General features: G+C 40.6%; 3 protein-coding genes across 13 annotated transcripts in view; 1 reads left to right on the forward strand and 2 right to left on the reverse strand.

Moving 5' to 3' along the window:
* Positions 1-19,460, reverse strand: part of LOC123959956 (aminopeptidase O (putative)) — a 146,101-nt gene that overhangs the window by 65,427 nt on the left and 61,214 nt on the right. The gene's annotated exons all lie outside the window — the stretch shown is intronic.
* Positions 1,249-16,030, reverse strand: fbxl17 (F-box and leucine-rich repeat protein 17). 3 transcript variants are annotated; one of them, XM_046034354.1, is made up of 7 exons: positions 15,827-16,029; positions 13,965-14,473; positions 12,734-13,114; positions 12,447-12,569; positions 11,922-12,179; positions 11,620-11,751; positions 1,249-1,715 (listed from the first exon to the last, which is right to left on the reverse strand). In XM_046034354.1, the coding sequence occupies exons 2-7, from the start codon at positions 14,451-14,453 to the stop codon at positions 1,560-1,562; spliced, it is 1,539 nt and encodes a 512-aa protein (XP_045890310.1). In that variant the 5' UTR covers positions 14,454-14,473; positions 15,827-16,029; the 3' UTR covers positions 1,249-1,559. The 3 variants fall into 3 exon arrangements, with proteins under 3 accessions (XP_045890310.1, XP_045890309.1, XP_045890312.1); XM_046034353.1 differs by lacking the exon at positions 1,249-1,715 and adding an exon at positions 7,280-10,994 and having other exon boundaries at positions 15,827-16,030; XM_046034356.1 differs by lacking the exon at positions 1,249-1,715 and having other exon boundaries at positions 11,622-11,753; positions 11,923-12,179.
* Positions 16,674-19,169, forward strand: prxl2c (peroxiredoxin like 2C). Its single transcript, XM_046034360.1, has 6 exons — positions 16,674-16,913; positions 17,249-17,317; positions 18,118-18,171; positions 18,250-18,355; positions 18,451-18,585; positions 18,676-19,169. The coding sequence occupies exons 1-6, from the start codon at positions 16,731-16,733 to the stop codon at positions 18,804-18,806; spliced, it is 678 nt and encodes a 225-aa protein (XP_045890316.1). The 5' UTR covers positions 16,674-16,730; the 3' UTR covers positions 18,807-19,169.

Below are 19,460 nucleotides of genomic sequence, written 5' to 3' on the forward strand. Positions count from 1 at the left end.
AAATCATTACATTTATTCATTTAGCTGACGCTTTTATCCAAAGCAACTTACAATTGCTATATATATGTCAGAGGTCGCACGAGGGGTCGTTGCTCTGGCACACATTGGTGTCTCACAGTGGATTTGAACCCGGGTCACTCACACCAAAGGCATGTGTCTTATCCACTGCCCCATCACCACCCCCAATGATTCAATCATTGAAATCAATGATTATTTCGGTCATTTATATAGTAAAAATAGACCGTATATTTGCTAGTTACAGCTTCATTTCATGTTGTGATGCTGCTGGTCATAGTAAGCAAGAAAATGTAGAAACATGTGATGGGCATCTATTAATTTTGACTTTTTATAAAGTAAATAATTAACTGAAAAAACAGATTAATCACAGTCCTAAATGATATTCTGAAGTGATTAAATGGACAACCACCAATCAATAATCAACTGAAAACATGTATTTAACAGCCAGAATTAGAACAATGAGGCTCATGAATCCCACCATCCCCTTTAATATACTTCAGTAGTATGGAGTTTGGAAAAACAGCATCGTGCTGTGCTGAACAGTTTCAGAGAGAGAACAGGAATCCTTTATTCACTCCCAGCCTAACCAGCTCCCCTCACAAGTCCATCAGCAGAGCAAGGAAGTAAACCCACCAGGAAAGAAGAAAGATAAAAACTCACCAATGTTAAATTTGTACTCAAAATAAATCTCCTCCCAGAGCAAACCAAAAGAGCACCAACTCTGTGTCTCTGTGCCGCAGCCAGTAACAACTACAGCAGGCTGAGAAGGAAACACAAACAAATCACTCCCCTTCTCTTGTGACTTCTCTCAGAAAGCTGGTCAAGTTATTTCTACAATATGGCCGTACTATTACAGCATCTAATAAATACCAGAGACAATTTAGAGGGCCTAAAAGGACTTTGTAAATACTAAAACAAGCAAAATCATGTGTAAAATGCTGCATGCTAATGCCACACTGGACAAAAACAAAAGTATACTTAAAGATATCAGCATTCTCACAAAAAAGCACAAAAACTTGGCGATATGTCAGATTATTTGTTTTAAAAGTTACAGCTGTATTTCAACTTCGTTTGCCATACACCTTATATATGTCCTTGCTTGCAGGGTGCAAAATTAACTTTTTTGTCCACCAGCCAATGGCTAGTGAATGCTCAAAATCTACGAGCCACTCAATAGATTATCATTATTTTTTTGGCTGGTAAGTGAAGTAAATCTAACAGACATTTGCATATTTTACCAGCATTTAATATTCATAAAATGGTAATATACATTAAATTATAACTTCCAACATTCCCCACATACTTTGATTGGCAACAAATCCCAATGTAAATACTGCCGTTCAGTTGCATTTTACAATTGGCTTTTTAGAGGTGGCATGAATCAACCATGAACCAAGTCAATGGACAAAATTTCAATATGATGTTCCAACAATCAGCACTTCATTCTACAGTGAAAAACCATATAGTGTAAAAAAAAAGCTTGACCCCATGAGCTTTTTTTCAGTGTGATGCAGTTAGCGCTAAACAAAAATGTGCAATATTTAAACTTCTATGAAAGACAACAGCAAAAGTGGAGCAGCCTGATGGGCAGCTGTCAGTCTCTGGAACAGTGAGGTTTTTCTGACGTCAGGACCCGCTTCAATAAAAAGGCTCCAAGCCTCCAGAAATAGCCTGACAGGCCTTTTGGAAACCCGCTTCTGGGAGAAAAAAAAAAAAAGGAGCTCAGACCATTCCAGAGCATTTCAGCGATCATTCCTAAGCCTCGTCCTAGAAAAGATGGGCAAGCTGCAGCACGACAGAGGCTAACAGGGAGCAGTATGTCAAAGACAGAACAGGAGATGGATGGGAATACAAACATCATAACAGACAAGTGACAAACCAATAGAGGGTCAAACTAATGTACCGTACTAAACATGAGCGGAGGGAAGGCAGAGGCCGAGCACGAGAGGTGGAGCAGGGGGCAAAAACAGAGGGAGAGAGACACAGAAACCGTACAGGTGAGGGAATCCCATATATAGCATGACCTCGTTAACCCCAGAGGCTCGTTAGAGTCTCGTTACAGCAGCATTCTCCAGGCCCATCCTCTGTCACACCTTAATTAAGTCCATCGACCCACTGTGCTTATTAAACACATTCATTACCCCAAGTATTGAACCGCTGCTGCCATCACCAACCCCGAATGCATCACAGAGGGAAGTAGAAAGGTGACGTCTGCTGGAGGGTGAGATCGGGTACGGGGGAAACGGTGAGGAGGGGATGGGTCATGCACAAAATGGACACGCAACGGGCAACATCTATAGCTGTTCATACAGACACACACCGTTCTGCCTCCTATCAATCATCACTAATGAAGTCAGTGATTAGCGCTGCTTTGGCCTCTCAATCACAAAGAGACAGCAACAACAGGAGGAGAGGGGGAGGGGGGATCTAGATGGAGGCTATGGCTTGTTTGAGAGAGGAGGAGAGTGATGGGATGAGTAGCGGGAGCATGAGAGTGAAAAGAGGTTAAAAGGTGTTTAAAATAAGAGGCAGGTAGACTTTCTCTCTGTCTTCTCCTCTTCTGTTTTACATACAAACTGGTCCGCTCAGCTAAAAGGCGAGGCCTCCATCCTGGCGTCGGGCTCCTGCTTTAAATGATGACATCATTTCTGCCCTTCTCAAACAAAAGGAAAACTCATCATCAGAGAGAGAGGGAGAGGAAGGGAAAGAGCGCAAAGAGATTAAGAAGAGTAAAGGCGTGAGCGAGGTGTCGGAAAGGGCCATGAATCATAGTGACATCCCTGGCTGGGTGTCAGGAGCCACTGCTGTCTGGAGCTGGATAAACAGAGGGTCTCTAAGGCAATGCTCTTCAAACACTGGCCAGGTCAGAACCCGGCACTGGCCCTCAGGAGAACTGAAATGGGTGCCAAATTCTTTTCACCTAAATAAATTATCGAAAAGTTACTGGTTGTGGTGTTGCCAAAACCTTTCCAACTTGCTGCTGGCTAGCAGGGGTGAGCCAACCACCAAAATATTAAATTTGCTTTCCTGGAGTTGCTCTAAGTGCACTTTAAGTGAAAGTAGAATCACTGGTTAAAAAATGTTTACAAGGTCAAAAAAAGCTGGATAAAACAAGGACTAACACATTAACTGCAAATCTTCATTATTTTACTAATGTTAATGTTGTTTTCTTGTTTAATCAATTGGTATGGAAAACATGAAAAAAATGTGAACATCACAATCTCCTAGAGCACAACGCGATGTCATTAAATTTCTTTGTCCAACTAAAAACCAACACTCAAAAATATTAATATTATTATAATAAGACCAAGAAAAGTAGCACATTCTCAAATCTGGGAACTTAAAATGAGAACTTAAAGAAATGAATTTATTTTTCAAAAGTTCAATCTGTAAACTAAGGTATATCTGAAAATTGTGAAAAATACATATCATATTTTCACCATACACATTGTTAGTTTGAAATTGCTCGTTTTAAAAAGACAAACAGCCCCAAACCCAGAGATGTTCACTTTACTGTCATATATGTCAAAGAAAGGCAACAAATTGTCACATTTGAGAAGCTGGGATCGACAAATATCTGGTATTTTTGCTGCTTTTTAATGACTGACACAATAAAGGAATTACAAACATAACTGCCAATTAAGTTTTGTCAATCAACTAATGAATCAATCTCCACTTATCTCTAAATCTCATATTACACTATTAAGTTCACCGAACATAAGTATTCCTTTGTCTTATTTACACTGTAAAGTGTCAGCATATAAAATCTAACAACAGTGAGTTATTAGCTGGAAAGCAGGATACATTTTGCACAGCTTGCACACCAGCCACCAAGTAAAACATGTTTCAAGCGAGATAGAAAAAAATAAATAAATGTGGGTTTCATCTCAGCTTTAACCCCGTCTCCGGCTGCAGCCCCTCCACATGCTCAGCCAGAGTAAGCAATGAACAGAAAAGGAATGGAAATGGAAGTCACATTCACATTAACATTCTTCTGCTGCTTTTCCCGGTACTCTGGTATCTGCGGGCGAATTCTTGATAACGCCATGGAGACGAGTGGCGCTACAACGTCTACAGTGCAAAGAGATTACATATTACCACAGCAAAGGCCATTCAGAGTTTCTGGCTACAGGTGAGAAAATGCTTATTTTCATTTCAATAGTATTCAAATTCTTACATAAATTACATGCCATTCAAAAGGACATGAAAGGTGCAAAAAGCAACAACCCACTTATTTGTGCAGGAAAATATTCGAGCCTCAAAATCAACAGGTTATAAAGCCTCATTCTCATCCAAATCAGACTGACTTTAAATGACTTTGTGTGAAAATTGCTTTTTACAACATGTCGCATGGTTGGGTACATAAACCACAAAGAAAAAAAAGCATAGGTACGGAAATGAACAAATTCTGTTTCTCAAATATTTATTAATATCCTCAAGTTTTTAAAAGCAGTATGGGTTTTTTTAATGTGCAATCGAAGAATAACACTTGGCTGCATAGGGCTGCCTTCACTGCTTGATAACTTTGCATTATTGCCTTTATCCAGGCCTACTACACCCTCTGCAGGTGGAAACCAAGCACATCAACCAAGAGCACCTGAAGTTGTATGTCTACAGCAGTACACATTTCAGGTGCTGTATACATTTAGCACTTCAGAATAAGTGTGCTGATAAGAGACCTGAGTGCAATGTAATTCATTGTTAAGGTCATACTTGTGAGTTGACTTGAAATTACATTACTCTATTACATAGACAAACGGGGAAAACACCTAAACCAATTCATTCACACAACCACAAAAAATAAAATACAAAATATGAAAGTGTGAAGATCAAAAGAAAAAACATGTCCCACGCAACAAAGGCATGTTATGCCAAAAAAAAGCAAAATGTGCATTAATCAACACAAACACAAAGTAAACTGACCATCTCTTGTACTGTGTCTCATGGCTTGAGGAATAAAACCAAAATTCCTTCTGTTTGTTGTACATACAGGAAATCTAAAACCTACTCCTGATGGCATTTGCTTACGCCAGTCATCTAGGATATGTTTGGGGTAATTGGCAATCATGTGTGTCTTTTTGAGGACTTGTTCAAAATTAAGTGATGCAAGACATCTCTGTGTCTTGGCAGTAATTGTATAGCTGAAGTTAACAACACACTGAATTTGGTTTGTGTCATCGGTGGAGAACAAAAGGAATATAAACCAGCAAATACATTTTAAAAAGTTAAAAGAAACAATAAATGTTGTTAATATTCTCTAATCTAGTCTGAAGAGCTTACCTTTGATTTAGAGACTATGCACAGAAGAATGTCAGGGTGCCATTAACACTGTCACATCAAGTACTGTAAATGTAATATATTATACTACTATTACTACAGCTGTTACTATTCCCAGTACTAACTTTTCCCCCCAGGCTATAGAGCTGTTGAACAGCTCCACACCAATGGATGTCAATCTAAGAGGACAGCAAGCTAAGAATTTTATTGTGCAGTGCAACTCGTACTCTGTGCATAGGACAATTGAGTTTTTAATCTAACTTCTGCTGGTAAAAACTACTACTACATCAGAAAACAGACATGTAGGCATTGTTGACAGAAGTCACCCTCACCACGTCAGATATTTAACTTTGGCACAACCGTGTGGATTCATCTTTGGCATTCTTTCACTGTTATATAGGCAGACCCACTTCTTAATTATAATGTCTGTCCTTCACTTCACTTGTTCTCATTCCACAAGATTAATACTTTAAACTTTTCTATGAGGCACTTAGGGAATCCAAAAGAGCATCCTGCCACACCAGGGTCTTTTTCTTCTTTTTCAAAAAGTAATTTCACCTGTGTTATTGATAGAATCAGGTGCAAAGATATCTAATATTGATGCTGAATCTTTTGCCGGGGTAACTAATGTTGAAAAGAAAACACTGCAGCAAGGTGAAATATCACTTTGGAGGCACACTTCGCATTTCCAAAAGTGCTTTCACTTTCTTTCTCTCCCCTTTAAAACTTGTTTTGTTGTTGGGCAGACAGCGGAGGGAACATATCGACAATGTCTGTGTCTGAGTGCAGCGGGCTGTCCAAGTTGAAGTCAGTGCTCATTAATGCATCTGATTACTCTACAGGCAAAGGCTGATCAGGAACCGCTCCAACACATACACATACACACACATACACACACATACTCACACATACTCACACACTTTTTGGGGACACAGATCAATAAAGAGGCACTTCAAAAGAGCAATGAAGAGGAGGATATCGGAGAGAGGAATGTGCTGTTAGCTTAGACTACATACTGAGAATGTAAGCAGTAGTAATGGTGAAAATAAAAGTTTTAAAGAGTATAATTCACATAGTTTATTACTTAAACTAACCTCATGTCCTTATCTTAATGAGTCAGGCACAGTTAGGGCTGCAACAAACGTTTTTTTTCATTATTAGTTAATGAGCCCAAGGTGAAATGTGTTTTGCCTGGCTAACAATCAAAAACCCCAAAGTATTCAGTTGATAAAACAACGCCTACTAAAGGTCCACTTACTCGCTTCGTTTGACGGTATCAGATGGTTTAAATCAGCAGACAAGAGAGTAAGTGGAGAATGTCTTGAACTGTCAACAGTGGCATTCACTTTATCATCATTGAAGTCTAAGAAAACCAGCAATATAAGAAGTTGGAACCAGAGGTTTTTTTGTTGTTGTTTTTTTTTTTTACAATTTAGCTTAACAAATTACTTAAAAGGTGCCCTGTGGAGTCTTCTCGTAAACAAAGTTATGTTTACTTCCTTGAGGTCTAACAAATCTGTTGAGTGCATTTCCTTTCTCATTAAACACTTGCACAGCCAATTTCTGAAATATTTTTAAATCTGTATTGTTTACATCCATTCCGCACCCCAGCATGCATGATACAAACAAAATGCTGACCCAAGTGTAAGAACATTCCTAGAGGTCAAAAACTACACGTGGTACTTTTACGCTACTCATCCATTTCCAAAATGCGGATTATGATATTGCAGATTAATTTTGACCAAAATGTTACCTTTCATCATTGCAATAACCACAACTACAAGAAAAACAATGTGATGATAAAGAAGATTACAACAACAACAACAACAACAACAACAATAATATATTCAAAAGTGGACAGTAAAGCACAAAGAGAAAAGTTAAGGGGAAAGGAATGGATGAAAAATTGGAAATGAAAGAACAATATTGTTTAAATAATGTTTTAAATAAAAAAAAGAAAAAACAAGGGACACCAAAAGAGCAATGGGGATTTAGGACAATTTATTAACAGACATCCCCGTCTCTCCACGGGTAAGTTCCATCTTCACCCTACTTACATATGGCTACCTTCCAAATCCACAGAGACAAAGAGAGCAAAAGACAAAAAGAGCAAACTAAAGAGACTTCTTGATGACATGAAAGCATGGAAATTCTGGATGGGGGCAGAGCTTTTACCTCACCAGACATAATCCAGCGCCATTAGCAGTTAAACTGACTAAATACATCATACAACATCTGACATTCAACATCCTGAAAAGTCTAAACTCCTGTCTATGAAGACTGGAGGGGATTGCAGAGATCTTGAAGAGGAGACGGACAGTATATTTTGTGTGTGTGTGTGTGTGTGTGTGTGTGTGTGTGTGTGTGTGTGTGTGTGTGTGTGTGTGTGTGTGTGTGCGTGCGTGCGTGCGTGCGTGTTGGTCAAGAGTGGTTCTATTTATCTCTAATTACAGTCAAATACGTGAACAAAGTTTCCAGAGGAGATTCCAGTGCAGCTGGCAGCTATTCAATTCATTCGCTCCCATGTGTGTGTCGCTTCGAGTGTTTTTTAGCTATGCCCTGCATGCGTTCAAGTTAAAAGGTCTATCCTATAATAACTGACATATATCATTATCACTTCCTTTGTCCTTCCTCTCCCTCTAATCTGGCTAATTAAATCTGCTAATGTCAATATACAATTTAATCTGCGATTACGTTTGATTGGACCGGTGGAGCCTCACTGTCATTCCCCCTGCCAGCAAAAACCAGACTACTTACAAGCTAGACAGACAGCCAATCAGAGAGGCCTTCCTCACATGACGATGGCCATTTACCCTGACAGTTCGTCTTTTCCAGTGTTTTACGTTGTTCCACAGACAAACACATCCCAAAACGCCCGAGTGAGAGAGCTGGAAAACGTGGTGAAAGCACAGGAGGGAAGCTCTGATTGTACATGCAGAGTGGTAATTACACCTAAATTGAGGGCACATGGTAATCTATGTTAGGTCATCTCCAATTCCACTTACATTTCCACATTTTGCACTAATTAAAAAGTGTAAATAATCAGAGCCTGTGGGTATGTGTGGGGGAGAGTGTGTGTGTAGGCAGACACAAGATGAGCCAGTGGAAGAATCTTGCCATCACACTGAAGGAAAATTAAGTGCACACGCTTTGATTTTTACAAGACAGGAGAGCAGATAAAGTTTTTTTTTTTTTAAGAAAGCGGAAAAGAGCAGAAAAGTGCTTTCCCAGCAAAAATGTTTGCAGATTACGATGTGCTATTAATTGAAAGGAGCATCGGAGCAAAGTTACCGACATAGAAAGATGACTGACAAGAGGTTTTTGCAGCTTATAGTTCGTCCACCAGTTGGTCTATGAAACTGACAGTACTCAGAGTTTAACTTTCAGGGCTGCCTCTCCCCCCTACGGCAAATTGAAGTGAGATGAGGAAAAGGGGAATTTGCTATTCTCAGAGCCTTTGCCCTTCGAGGTGGTGGAAGAGAACAGAATATGAATGGGGGGAGAGAATAAAACACTTCAGAAGATGAAAAGAAGCCTTGAAAGGCAACTGGTGCAATATAACCAACTCTGGCATAAATACTGGATGAACAGCAATAAAGAATGCAGGTTAGATGTCAAAAGGAGCGGAGACACCAGAGTCACCTGCTTTTCACAAAACACGCTCTTAGCCCAGGGTTATCTGTAGCCCTGGGCTGATTTGTCCCTGGGCTAACAAGCAATGGAAGAATAAGCGTCAGTTTGTCAACTGTAAACAACATTTGGAGACACTAGTCACTGCTACAGACATCCTCAGCACTGCATTAGAAACTTTCAACTGTCATTTATTAAAAGAATAACAGGTGTGCCCTTCAGTATGATAATCATGACAAGAATATATTTTAAACATCCTTTAACTCTGTCTTTTGCAATTAAAGGAACAGTGAGAAATTTCACAAGTGCACATTGCATTTTTGCATTATGGCAAAACATATTTCCAAAGTCTCTAAAACCTCCCTAAACGTGGCATCAGTAAACTAACATCCGAGATTTAGAGTTTTGTGGTTTAAATGTGTAGGATGCTTATAAACAAAAAAAAAACAGAGCACCATTAGCAGAATTACTACTAATATTGTTAGTGCTAGTGCTGATTAAATAAGTTCTTAAGGCCACAAAAGCTTTCCCTAATCCTATTTAACCATCTACAGAGCTAGACATGGTCTTAACGGAGAGAAAAGACCCTGCAGCATGGAACTGAAACCACAAACACGACAATAAATAGGGAAAGAAAGAAAAAAAATAAATTACAGTATGTGGGTGTGCACATGACAAAGAAAAAGGCAGACGGCGAGTGAAAGACCACACAGAAACATCCTGTAGCAATTCAATTATTCAATTTTGGAGGAGGAGGAGAAAGAGAGGGCAGATCAGAGTAAGTGAACGGCTCATCCTCATCTGTGATTGATTAGGAGAGACAGAGACAGGATCCTTGTCCCACAAAGGCCAGCAGAGAGGAGAGGAGAGAAAACGAGAGGAGAGGCTTTCACTATGGTGTCCCATGACTGCGATTTATAGCGCACTAAAAACCAAAGAGCCCATCTCAATGCCGTTTCCTGGATCAATTCATGTAAAGAACAAAGGTTCAGCCCACACGATGGTCCCTGAAGTGTTCAACCTTTCAATTTTTGCATAAACCTTTCAGAAAAGCCTTTTTTCCCACACTGCTTCAAACCCTTTTAGTTGGTCTATAAACAGCTGACCCTGGGTGAAATAAGATCCTCAAAGTACAAATGGTTGAGTCACCTTTTAAATTCTTCATAAAGCCGAGAGCATGCATAATTGAACATACAAAAGACAAAACATGACAAAATATCTATAAGCGTTCATGCATACAACAACATAGTCACCAAAATTCATTCTGAGACTGTAACTACAACCATTTTCCCACAACGCAACAAAATCTGTTTCTTTTTCCTGAGAAGATGGAGGAGAGAACCTTAGGTATACTTTAAAGCTGTCAGAGAGAATAAATGGCCTCTGTGGAAATATGTAAGTGTTTCTGGGTCGTCTTAATTCCTGGCAAACTTAATGACAATTTTAGGCCAGGCAACCAGAGCACCTAGACATAACAATTCCCATATAAGCTCAGCCCATTTCTCTCCACCCTACTGACAGGAAGCTAAAATAACTGCAACGATCTCACGTCTGAAAAATGAGCATCTGAAATTGATACTGCGGCACTGAAATGTTCATCAACAGCAATATTAATCTCTCACCTTGTGGTAATCGCTAATTTCATATACTATTAAGTTGATGAATGGGGTTTTAACAAACTGAGCTATTGTTAACAACTTAAAGCGGACTAATTCATCAAGGTCATCATTACTCATGCGCGGCAAAGAAACATTAGCAGAGAAAAGTGCAACAGCATTAGTGAGAAAAAAGAAGATCTTAATAAAGGGGGTGAGAAACAGACATGCCAAATGACTATGTATGGTCTCTTTCTGTATCAGAATCCAATACTAAATGACAGACACAGTAAAAGAGGATATGCTCATTATGCGGTTGTGATTTGGTGGAGAAGTGCACAACTCAGCATTAGTATCAACAAGCTGTGGCCTACAAAAAGACAGCAGCTGGCAGGCTGTTGTCAGACATTGGAAAACAGTGACATCTAGTGGTGGTTGAAAGTAGTCTGTCCCTTTCTTCTGTACCTGGGTCTTCTATTAAAAGAAATATCACGGAGGGGAAAGTGATAAAGGCAGTTGATGTTAGGGCCAAGTATAAAAACAAAACCAGCTGTGATAATGAGATTAGTCATTAACTGATTAAGGCATTAATCATCAAACATATGTACGCCTCCACACATTTGCATTCACATAAACGTGTGGTGTGGTGTTAATATGAACCACATGTCTTTAAGCATTATTGAGTTACAGTAGTTTCAAGAAATTATCTCCCTCTCATTAAATTAACTATCATTTATTCACTAAGAACCTCTGAGCAGAACGTCATACAGGCAACCTGGATCAAGAATTGTGTCTTGATATTTTAAGAACACAAGAACAGACTGACCAGTTCTCTAAGATTGCTGATTCAGAAATGAATAAATCTGTATATTAATGTAGAAGCTGCCTGGCAAATCTACAAGCTGGTGGTGCACTTATTGGAAGGAGGTGTATCGGGTTTTTGGCTGTACACGTGTGTGAATTGTTATGGAGAGCCTATATGTGATGAATGCACACTTGTGTGTCTTTGCGTTGCCGTGGACACACTTGGTCTCCAGTAAGAGCAGAAACCCTGAAGCAAGCAGGGAGACGAGGAAGAGACCAGAAGTGTGGAACTGACCAGCTTGTTCTCTTGCAAGTAGAGTCTCTGCAGTTTACGGCATCCTCTAGCCAAGGCCACCATGCCCTCGTCTGTGATACTGTAGCACTGACCCAAGTGGATGTCCTTTAGCTCACTGCAGTGCTCTCCCATCTAAAAGGCAAAAAGAAATTATTCAGGATACATAAGATTAAATACTGGACACCCTCACCTGTCACCTGAATCTTTTTATTTGATGGGGACAGGTGTATCACAGACAAAAAAAAAAAAAAGAAAAGAAAAGTTGGATCTCTTGTGTCTCCATTCTGGCTCTAAATGCATACCTTTTTTAGTGCTTCATCCGTTAGTTTGTCCTGGTTGCCCACATGCACCTTCACCAGCAGAGGGCAGTGTGTAGCCAAGGCCGACAGGGACATGTCACCAAGCTGCTTACAGCGGTATGCAGTGTACTTCTGCAGGCCTGGACAGTGTGAGGCCAGGGATGACACACCATGGTCATAGACCCCTCGGCAATCAGAGATGTTAATCTCTGTCACATTCTGCCTGCGAGAGGCTATTTTCACCAGGAGATCATCGTTTACCTGGGGAACACAAGGAGAGATGAAAGTCAGCAGAAACAACTTTCTGTTAAAAAGGTTGCGATCAGAAGATCAGATTTGATCCCAGAGACACCAAGGCACCTCCTGGTTACTCAATCCAAGCCAGGGTGTTGACTAAATATCTAAATTATAAAATGTGAAAAACTGAAAGGACAAACTTCGTACAACTCCACTGTTTAAAAAAAAAAAAAAAAAAATCCTGGAGGTAATAGAGACTCTGACAAGAAATACACATCCCTATGCGCTTACTTGTTGTAGGCCACTGAGGTCGATTTGCTTCCAGAACTGGAAGTCCAAGCAGAGGTCCCTCCAGTACTTACAAACCAGAGAGGCACACAGACAGCGTTCCTTCACGGTCAAGTGGGAGAGCACCTGAAAGGAGGATTAAGAAAGTAAAAGCCATTCAACATGTAGTACACAGCATGTGTGCTATCAATGGCCATTTCTGCCTTTGTATCATTTATTGTACCAAACCAACAAAAATACTTCAGTAGATATAAACAAAAGGCCAATTTAAATCTACAATGAGCTCTGACCTTTAGAAGGATGGAGGAAGGCAGGTGGTTGATACTTAAGTTATCAGCAGCATCAGAACTTCTCGCCTGGCAGTCGTCATAATGATGCAGGCAGCAGGGGGACGAGTCTGAACTGTGGGGCAAATCAGCATGAAGACCCAACCCGCAGCAGCCATCAGCAGGTGAGGAGGTAGAGGAGGAGGCAGAGGAAGAAGAAGCGGAGGAGGAAGGAAGCGGACAGAGGGGAAGGTGGCAGTGGCCAGTTTCGGAATTCGAGGCGGCCTCTCCCCCACCTCCTCCCACTCCTCCGTTCTCCAGCCCTCCGTCAGGGGCAGCGAAGGCGCAGCGTGGCTGCTTGCAGGGGGTGCACCTCTGCACCTCTGAGCACTTCCTCTTACACACCTGCAACCAGAGACAAACACAGATCAGCCAATTGGAACCAGATTTTCTTCAGGCAAGTCAAGGCAGATTTGACTGTAAAGTCTTTTATTAAAACTGCAGTGTGGAAGAACATTACACTGCCCACATATGGAGCATAAAGTCAAAACAGCACCCTTGACCTTGGATTCTCTATGAGAACAAACTAAAACAAGGAGTGAAAATAGCTTTATGTGTGTGTGACTTCTGCAATTCTGTTATTACACATTGAGAACACAGAAAACCCGCTGTGCAATGTCTTTCAAACACTTGGACTTTGTTGCATTAAGCTTTCAGAGAACTTTTATAGACAGTACATGCTTTTCCTTATTTTTTTTGGCATTTGTAAATAGATGCCCTCTCCCATTCAATTTACAGGGTAAATCTGTTCCACATTCTGTGGTAATAGTAAATGTGATGGTTATTCTGCCTGAATTTGCATTTGGGAATTAGTTATTCCTTGAAGATTCCCTTAAATACTTTTCTGTTAATTTCAAGTTGAGCAGGCTTTCAGCTGATTCAAAATTGTCAAAATAAATGAATGAATAGTTGGATTGCCCTCATTCAGTTAAGGCCTTTATCAACAAACACACTTTGGTCAACTGATACTGTTTAATGTCTTTTAGGGGTAATGAACTATTGGACATTAGTCATTGCCAGAAATGGCTGTCAGTGGTGTCAAGCGTCATTATTTTTCACAAATATTCTTTGGTCTTTAATAAGATTTTAAGAGATCCCTCAGCATTGGTCTGGGGAGGGACAGATAGTTCTGGTAAACAGAACTAATCAGTCTAAACACTACAGCTACATATTAGAAACCCCCCCAGCTCCTTACCATCTCAGTGTAGTCGCTCGTGCAGCTAGGCACAGGCAAAGGTATGGGTACGGTCACAGACACCCCAGCGGTTCGGAAAAGTGCCGGTGGAGGAATAAGTTTGGCAGGAACGGCTGATAAAAGGCTCTTCCCTTGGCCCTCCCAGATAGCCAGCTCCCGGGGTGACAACAACAACCTGGAGCAATCCTCAGGAGATGCGAGTGTTGCGTATCGCTCAGCTAGCTTCGAGGCAGCTGCTGCTCCGATGCCAACTCCACCCACACCAGGAACACTGATTCCGGTGATGCTGTTGTGACGACACACGCTACCGTTGACACCGGTCTCCAAATGGTCGCTGTCGTCGTCAATACCGCTGCTGTTGCCGTGGACAATGAAGCACAGCATGCAAGGCAGCTGCAAGAAACAGTTCCTCTTCTTCTTCTTCCTGTGATGCAACTTGCGTGTCCTCTTCTTCAGGCGGTAACCATTTTTCGAGAGAAGATGGCCCATATAGATGATTCAAGAAAACTCTAGAACAACAGGAGTCAATTCATTAGTAAGTATATTATTCAGCAGCATTTTAAGGACCTTGCAGGACTGGGTATTATTGTCAGTTTGGCTTTTGTCAATATCTTACTTACATGACAGTGTCTAATGTTGCCATATAAGGACTTTGCTGAAATTAAATAGTATAAAATTGCCAATGTTATGACTTAAGTGAGTAAATATCTATGAAAAGAATACTTAAACAAGGCCTGCTAAAGCATGCAATTGACAGTGCTCAATCCTCAAAAACATTTAGGTCGGTAAATAAAAAGAACTGAGGCTCAATAACCAACTCCTTAGTGACATGGTGGTTAATATGGTGGTGAAAAAAAAAAAAAAGAGTAGTCTCACATAATGTACAAAATAAACATTATCACAATTATTTTCATCAGCTATTTTTATTTACTGTGGCAGAAGCAAATATTTTAAAGTTAATATCACCGGCTTATAAGTAGAACCCTGCATCAACAAGTAAGGGAAACTGCCAACAATATTCTCTGAGATAAACTATATTTATATATAATGTGTATGTAAATACACAATAACAATCATTATATATAACTCCCCCTTGCTAGCAAATGCCTTCTTTGTGTTTCCCTGTAGACAGTTTAGTAACCAAAAGAAGGATTTTCACATTTAAAAGATTGTAACTTCAGAGGGTACCCACTTCATTTGCCTGACTCAGAGTGCTGTCAAGGACAATTAATAAATTAATATACTAAAACAGCTGGGAACATATATGATGCTTAAAATAGACCGTTTGTAGCCAACAAAGTCATTACACTGATCTAGGTAGTACACATTACTATAGTGAGCAGCTTGGTGTCACAACTAAATATTGATCGTATTTGTAATAAGATTACATGTTGAGCGTAAAGCCTGGACCTGCAGTAATTACAGCACACAACAAAGGAGCAGCAAGTTTTATAGCCGTGCTTCTTTGGAAACCATTTGACTTGCATTATTTGTGTTGTGATCACATTCCTTGTCAAATGTTAACCCCCTAATTCAGTTGCACAAAATAACAGATTTGTTATTGTCATACGGCAGTCTAGTAGTCTGGTTGCTGCCGTAGGAGAAGATGTAAACAGTGAACAGGTGGCCATTTGTTTAGCACACACACACTAAAGCAGACTTAACGTGGCGGTTGTGTTTTGCCTGAAGTCGCGACAGGTTTAAATGTCTAACATTAACTCCAGTTTAACCACATATTTACAGCCTCACTTAGATAAAAAGACACGGCTCCAGTGCTAACCCAGTGCAGCTCTCTGACAGGCTAGCTTGCTCCATCACTTGATGCTAAGTTAGCTGTACACCCAACATGAAGCATCTCTCACCACTTCACACGGTGCTCCCACACTCCGGACGGCGCTCGCATAATACTGCTATGATGCGCGGACAAGACGAGCGCTGACAAGTCCCAACAGGAGAGACACGGACGTACGAAAACCTGCCACTGAGCTAGCGTAGTGTGGCTCCAAACAGTGGCAGCTCAGGCTCTGCTGCTGCTCCTGAGGACAACACTTCCGCACCAAGAGGGCAGCGGGAAGGAAGCCGACGAGGGTGATTCGTAATTCGTCATGGAGGCTGGATGAAACTGCCGGCTGCGGGGCGAGCGTGAAGTGAAGCCTCAAGTAACTTTAGCTCAAGTATCCCTAGCCCCAGTTTGTGCATGTTCGTAATTTTTTACATTTGAGACTGTTGCTTTGATGATGGAATCTTCTATTTGGTTCAAAGTTAAATACAGTACAAGCCGGAATAAACCTAGGCTGGTTTCAATGGTCTGTAGGCTACTTGGCTTTCTCTTTCCGACTGCTCAAAGTGCTTTTATACTACATCAGCTTCACCCCATTCATACACTGATGGCACAGGCATCAGGAGCAATAATGGGTTCAGCTGAACCCAACCAGCTGATGCACGCCTGCTGCTTGAAACATTATTCAGCAGGCCTACTGAAACAGATTCCAGCGAATAAGTATTGCACTTTCATTGTTTGGGAGCTCACAAGAGACCGATGAAAAATGTCTAAAATTGATGCGTAGGCCTATATAGTTTTTTTGTTTATTAACTGGGCTATTATTACATGACATTTTATGTCACATCTTTCTCTCTCTCTCTCTCTCTCACACACACACACACACAGAATATGGGCGTGAATTTCCAGCTCCCAGTTCCTCCACCCTGAACACAAACTCCCAGAATAGCAGTAGGCTACGACTTCTGGAAGCCTCAGGAAAAAAAATGGCTGAAGTAGGTTCACCAATAACTCGACAAGTAACTACAGAACATCGGGAAATTGGGACCACCTCTGTCGATATTCGTCTTGAAGACGTCGAAGATTGTTTAATTTACGACCGGCAGGGAGTCGCTACTCCGTTCAAGAAATTATATCAAGACAGGAAATCGATCATAATTTTCGTGCGGGTAGGGGAAAAACTTTGTTTGGCTTAAACTTCCTGATGAGTGTGCCCTGCCCGAAGCTGCATTCGTTAAATCATGAGATGCTTAAATTAAGTGCACTGAGCCTCTAGACAGATTATTTTGAAGGCATCAAAGTAGGCAACAGGTGAGCTTCAACCTTGCTGGACAGATGCCGCAACAACCTCCCATGCTATGATGGAAATGGAGAGATCATGTCCATAGGTGAAGACAGAGGGGCTAAACACTATTTATAGGTGCAAGATGAGTTTTGAAAAGTAACATAATATCTCATAATACTAATTGCCAATTAACGTGTTATATGCTGTTTGTCCCTGCAGAATTTCTTGTGCTACATCTGTAAAGAATATGTGGATGATTTGAGCAAAGTACCTAGAGACACACTGCAGGTGAGTCCTGATACACGACTATGAATTCACTGGAGGACACCAAGTGGCATTGATGCAAATTTGTAGTGGTGGAGTGTAAATGAGTACACTTTCTCAAGTACTGTTGGCCTGCTGAAGAACAAATTCAAGATACTTTTTACTTTACTCAAGTATTTTTATGCAACATTATTCACGGGTTTATTTATTATGTTTTAGATTACAATTGTTCATATCTTTCCTGTCCATTGAAAACCATGTATCTCCAAACGTGGTGATTTTGGATTTGAATTGTTCTGATAAACTGAAGGATTAAGTGTCCCTTTATGGGCTGAGGAATGCAGGAAGGTGGAAAATGTTTCATCACAAAGCTGAAAACATGGCTTTTTTTCTGAGCTCAATTGAGCAATTGACATTCTAGAGATATGTGGTTCTTGCAAGACAGCGACGTACAAAACATACGATGATGTTGTAGAATAGGATGCATTGCTGTAGATTAAACTACCCAACAGAATATAAAGTAGTTTAAATTAGCTCATCCTTACACATCTACAGCAGTAAAATGCAACACATTAATGCGGCAGGAATATAAATCAAAAAATATCATGCATAATACAACTTTGGCCATTTTACGGCATAAATGAGTTCCTTTCCCTTTATACGGGGAAATGTACATTTACTAAGTAACATTTTTCTGATAATACAAACATGCTTTTACTTAGCTATGGTTTTGAACACAGGACTTTTACTTATAGTGGAGGATTTTCACAGTGTGCTATTAGTTATCTTGCATGTTACTTAAATGTGATGTGTTGTTGTTGCAGGGTGCTAACATTAGACTGGTTGTGATTGGTCAGTCTGCTCATCATCATATAGAGGTAATTCATGTTGTGCATATAATTTCAGTCAGCCACAGCTGTTCCTATGATGCTGATTTAGTTTTCAATCTGGTCTAGCCATTCTGCTCACTAACGGGGTATCCTCATGAAATATACGTTGACCCGGAGAGGTGCATTTATCAAAAGCTTGGGATGAAGAGAGAGGAGACATTTACAGACTCAGGTAAGACAATAACAGTATGAGGGCATACAGTGAGCATATTCTGAGACAGTAATTAATGAAGAATTGCATCTGAATGTGTGTGCTTATGTACTTAGCCCACCGTAGTCCCCACGTGAAGTCTGGTATCTTTATGGGACAAGTGAAGAGTATATGGAGAGCCATGACTAGCCCTGCATTTGACTTCCAGGGTGACCTACATCAGCAAGGTGGAGCCATCATTGCAGGGCCAGGTAAGCTTTCCTATCTCTCTTACTTTGTATATACATTCTCTCACTGCCTCCGTTGTGTTATATATTTCTCACTCTTTCTTCTCTCTGCAGGCTCTCGTGTTCACTTTTCCCACTTTGACATGAACCGCCTGGACCACATGCCCATTAACTGGCTTCTGCAGCTCGCCGGAGCTCAAGAGACTCTGGACTTCAGCAACAAGCCAAAGGTCATCCATGTGTAGCCAGCGTCTAACATGAAAGTGCACTTCGCTCTACATTGTTATCACGCGTGCAGGGATGCCCACATGATGCTTGTTTAGTTACATCACCATTGTGCACTGACAAATACAGTGTGTGTGTAAGAGAGGTATGAATGCATTACTGTTTTTTGCCAAGTTACATTTTCTACCTTTTCTATGAGTTGTTCAATTATTTGTTATGTTGTTTAATCTGTTCCCATGCTTAGTTTAATGGTTGTTTGGTTAATATTTATAAATAGGCTACTCAATAACAACTGATGTTAGTAGTTGGTCTTATCAGAGTATTCTATTTAAACTCACTTTTATCAGCATGTTAATTATACTGAAAATAAAGTTTAATTACTATTTCTTGGCTGCATCTGTCTTGTGTCATGCAACCCACATACACTCTGCAATGCATGGTCATAATCAAATGGCAGCACCTATGTGACCACATTCCCAACAACATGGTATCTATACTGTACAGCTGCTGCAACTGAACAGTGAGGGGTGGGCGCTGGACATCTAATCCTGATACGTCATATGCAGGGGATACAGACAGCAGAAACCTGCCCCTGTTTATAGACGTCACCACCACTAAGGAGAGGCTGGAGCAGGCAGCGGTGTCTCGCTTGACACATACACAGTACACGTAAC

This window comes from Micropterus dolomieu, linkage group LG21, assembly GCF_021292245.1.
Source record: "Micropterus dolomieu isolate WLL.071019.BEF.003 ecotype Adirondacks linkage group LG21, ASM2129224v1, whole genome shotgun sequence".
Lineage (NCBI taxonomy): Eukaryota > Metazoa > Chordata > Actinopteri > Centrarchiformes > Centrarchidae > Micropterus > Micropterus dolomieu.